The sequence below is a fragment of the Trachymyrmex cornetzi genome, unplaced genomic scaffold (genome assembly GCF_001594075.2).
Source record: "Trachymyrmex cornetzi isolate Tcor2-1 unplaced genomic scaffold, Tcor1.1 scaffold1, whole genome shotgun sequence".
In the NCBI taxonomy this organism is placed as follows: Eukaryota; Metazoa; Arthropoda; class Insecta; order Hymenoptera; family Formicidae; genus Trachymyrmex; species Trachymyrmex cornetzi.
In genome coordinates this window covers 66,955-70,585 of record NW_017295542.1, presented here as the reverse complement: position 1 = coordinate 70,585, position 3,631 = coordinate 66,955, and the positions used below count along the sequence as shown (strand labels likewise).

At 33.4% G+C, this 3,631-nt stretch overlaps 1 protein-coding gene across 1 annotated transcript; it reads right to left on the bottom strand.

Moving 5' to 3' along the window:
• Positions 1–396: 396 nt before the first annotated feature.
• Positions 397–3,151, bottom strand: LOC108770575 (uncharacterized). Its single transcript, XM_018522231.1, has 5 exons — positions 3,006–3,151; positions 2,781–2,930; positions 2,149–2,379; positions 1,254–1,700; positions 397–502 (listed from the first exon to the last, which is right to left on the bottom strand). The coding sequence occupies exons 1-5, from the start codon at positions 3,024–3,026 to the stop codon at positions 494–496; spliced, it is 858 nt and encodes a 285-aa protein (XP_018377733.1). The 5' UTR covers positions 3,027–3,151; the 3' UTR covers positions 397–493.
• Positions 3,152–3,631: the final 480 nt, after the last annotated feature.

Genomic DNA, 3,631 nt, shown 5'->3' with positions numbered 1-3,631 from the left:
TCTTATGACATTTTGTATGTAAGGAGATACTGTAAGTGGGTTTCGTGACTTCCTATTAATTCATCAAATATACGAACCATGGTTTTGCAGGATAAAATGACGCCAATGAAACCAGTTTCCTTTGAACTGGCAACTATAGGAGTCCTGTCCTTAATTATCCGAAGTGACGAGATGTATTGAACCATTTCGTGTAGAAATGATCTCCAACTGCTTTCATTGTTTGTTGATAGTGGAGCCTTAAAACCGCGACCATTCGGATGTCTAGAGTTCATGATGTCGAACCATCCATCCATTTTTCGAATGAAGTTAGTAGTCGGTGCGCTTTTTTCAAAACCAACCACTCCGATATCACGGCAGAAGTCTATAGCATCAGCGACGCTGGAACTAAGTGTCTGAGCAGCGAGATTTACCTTCATTGGTGATTTTTTCCACTCCATGTGTGCTTTTCTTAATTTATTGCCCGCCCGCAATCCCTCGGTTTGTTGAAGTTTGTCTAACTTTTCTATAAATTCCCATAAAATTAAATCACCATTACCATCTATTATTACCTTTAAATCATACCATGCATTTCTCACAAGTTTCAAAACATGACAAGGATCTAATAGACAATGCACTTGAAGCGTGGGATCACAAGGATGTGGAAAACTTGATTGGAAAGAATCCATTCCCAGATTAGCTCTCAAGAGCTTAGCCATACTAAAATAAACAGTAGGACCATCAAAAGTTAAAGAAGGAATTCTAACACCAATCTCATGCAAACGTTGAATGCATTCTTTAGTTAATGCCGTCAATTGCTCCGCTTTTATGCCATCATGTAGAAAATAGCCGAGAGGAACTTTCCAGGATGCATCGATGGTTACAACCATAAAAACCAGTGCTTGAGTAGCAGTGTAAAAACGTCCTGTATCATCTTTACGTATATTACAAAAACCATAAAAGTTTTTGCCATCCCATTCCACTTGTTTTTTAACGTGCATATCATCAAGCATCAAGGAGCAATACAAAGTTTTTCCAGTTGATAAATACTCATCTACTTTAATTTTAAGTGCCGAAAAAGATTCTTCTGTAAAACCAGGGTCGCCTTTGACTTTGTTGTACCAAGCACGCAACGTTCTTGGATGGGGTAAGCACAAACCAAACTCTTCACGAACGAAATCATATGCTCGAGCAGAATAAAAGTGCAATGTTAAAGCGAAAGCACGCAAGGTATCAGAATATTTCTTGGTAACTCTCATTGTACCAGCGTCATTTACCTGGATGTACCTTTCATAAAGTTGTAGAGGAGCTCCACCAAATACTTGCTCCAAATGGTTTACGAGTTCCGGTCTAGCGATCTTTTCTTTCTTCATAGACTTCATCAAATCTTTTAACTGCGATACTTTAATCATCGATCGACGAAATTTCTTTACAATATTACGTTTTTGTTCTTTCATCCTAATCGCCTTGGCTTTCAAAAAATCTAACTTTTGTTGCAAGCTTTGTGGAGTGCTTACATAACAGTGATCATTTCGTATTGCTCTGCTTGAAGTACTTAATCTTTGCGACAATTCTTCATGGTGAAATGAAGAATTATCGCTAATGTCACTTTGATTGCAGGATTTCTGCTTCATAACAGCCTCTAGTTTTTCCTCTACAGCCTCTAGTTTTCCCTCTAACTTCTGGACTTTGTCGGTTAATAATAAACATTTGGTGCATTCATTCTACAAATGGAAATATATCGTCATAACTCCGATAGTTACAAGAAATAATAAAGTCACGGAATAAATACATAAAAAGTTGACAATAATTAAAATTGTACATTATTATTTATTAGACAAATTGAAAATATAAACAAATCACATTTTGAAATTTAAATCTGCCACTTTTAATTTTGAATTTCTTGCCTTTAATTGTTGTTTGTTATCAGGATTACAAAGAGCACTTGGGAGCCAAATTACCAATTACATTATTCAATGTTAATTGAATAAATAGAAAATGTATTTTTTTAAAGGAAATCCATTAACTAATTATTGAAACGATTTTTCAACAACGAGTTATTTGTAACGCTGACTGAACATTTGTTCTATCTATTGAATCTATTGAAATACTACATTAATAAATAAATAATCGTACTTGCAGGAAAACTACAAAACCATGAAATGGCTGTACCTTGTTTAAATCTTCGAGGAACGATTCTTGTGTGTTTTTGATAAACGGTTCCTCGATCGTATCATCTGGCATCAGTGCCTCAACTGTACCTTCTTGAAGCATTGGTTTCTCGACCTCAGTTTTTTCGAGCATCACTTCGTCGACTATACTCTTTTTTATCACTGGCTCCTCTATTCTTGCTTCTTTAATCACCGGTTCTTCAAATACCGAATCTTGAATACGTGAGATATTCTAAAAAGAGCAAACTAATAATTATTAACAAGTATGAATGATGTTACATATATCACAAAGTAAACTCTTTTTTATACAATTATATTATTAATAAAATAATTAACAATAATATTAAAATAATTAATGATAATTAATAATAATTGACAAGTGTTTCGTATTTTTTTGAAATTAATAATTTAATTTTAAATTTTAAAATACAAAAAATACACAATTTTCAATATAATTACTTTATAATAATGCAAATTATTATTTCATTATAATTGTATTAAAAATTGGAAATTTTTTAGTATTTCTAAAATTTGTGTAAATATTTTAGGAAATTTGCACCATGAGATAAGGTATCTATAATGTAAAAAATTCTGCAATGTGTATGTTTTTTATTCTACATATATTCAACTTACTTCTCTGTTTTCTTTGTTGCATTCTGTGGCCATTACTTTTAGATATTCCAATTCAACAATCTCCACTTTTGGAAGAATGTAGTGCAATCGACGTGCAGGTGTTATAGAGCTTAATTTAGACCGTTTTTTCTTTACAGGATTAGGATCACACTGTAATACATAAAAATGCTGCTTTAATATCTTGCAAGTTGTGTGATAGAAAATGGTTTTAAAACTGAAACTAACATTTACATTACCCCATCCCATGAATGATTAGATTTCAAGTCATTCTTTTCTCAAATAAAACCAAGGTTTATGTGCCTACAGTCTATTCATGTTACCTTGGATCTACAATGGGTGCTTTCCAATTGATGACACAAGTCGACACAAGTCAGCACAAGCGTCGTTCTATCCTTGTTGACATTCTGAGAGTGACAAAGATAGAACGACACTTGTGTCGACTTATGTCATCAATTGGAAAGCACCCAATACGTATTTTAAACCTTAGGGCACTATTACATTTGTGCGTTTTTGTCATAGAACAAATGTGTACAGAACAGAGATCTCTCTATCCCATAGCCAATCAACAGACTTGGAAAATTGGTTGTACTACAAAAACATAAATAAAATATCATCCCTAAGCCATAAGAAATTGATCAATTATGGTCAAATCTGAGAAGAATGAGCGACTATGATTCGTCCATTTCTTATGGCTTAAGGATTAAAATTCTATTGTAGATCCGGGGGTAATCCTATTGTTATTTTATATAACTTACCGAAAAGACTGAAGGACACGCTGAAGGTTTTAATATATGGCTGCTTACTGTAGGAATGTAATCACTTTTAAGGAAATGGTTTGAACACAAAACAGA

Excerpts from the sequence above, each read along its gene's own strand:
- LOC108770575 (XM_018522231.1), bottom strand. The coding sequence starts at position 3,026 with ATGGGATGGGGTAATGTAAAT. Across the intron at positions 2,931-3,005 it reads TGGGATGGGGTAATGTAAAT|TGTGATCCTAATCCTGTAAA; the intron begins GTTAGTTTCAGT and ends TATGTATTACAG. Across the intron at positions 2,380-2,780 it reads GCAACAAAGAAAACAGAGAA|AATATCTCACGTATTCAAGA; the intron begins GTAAGTTGAATA and ends TGCTCTTTTTAG.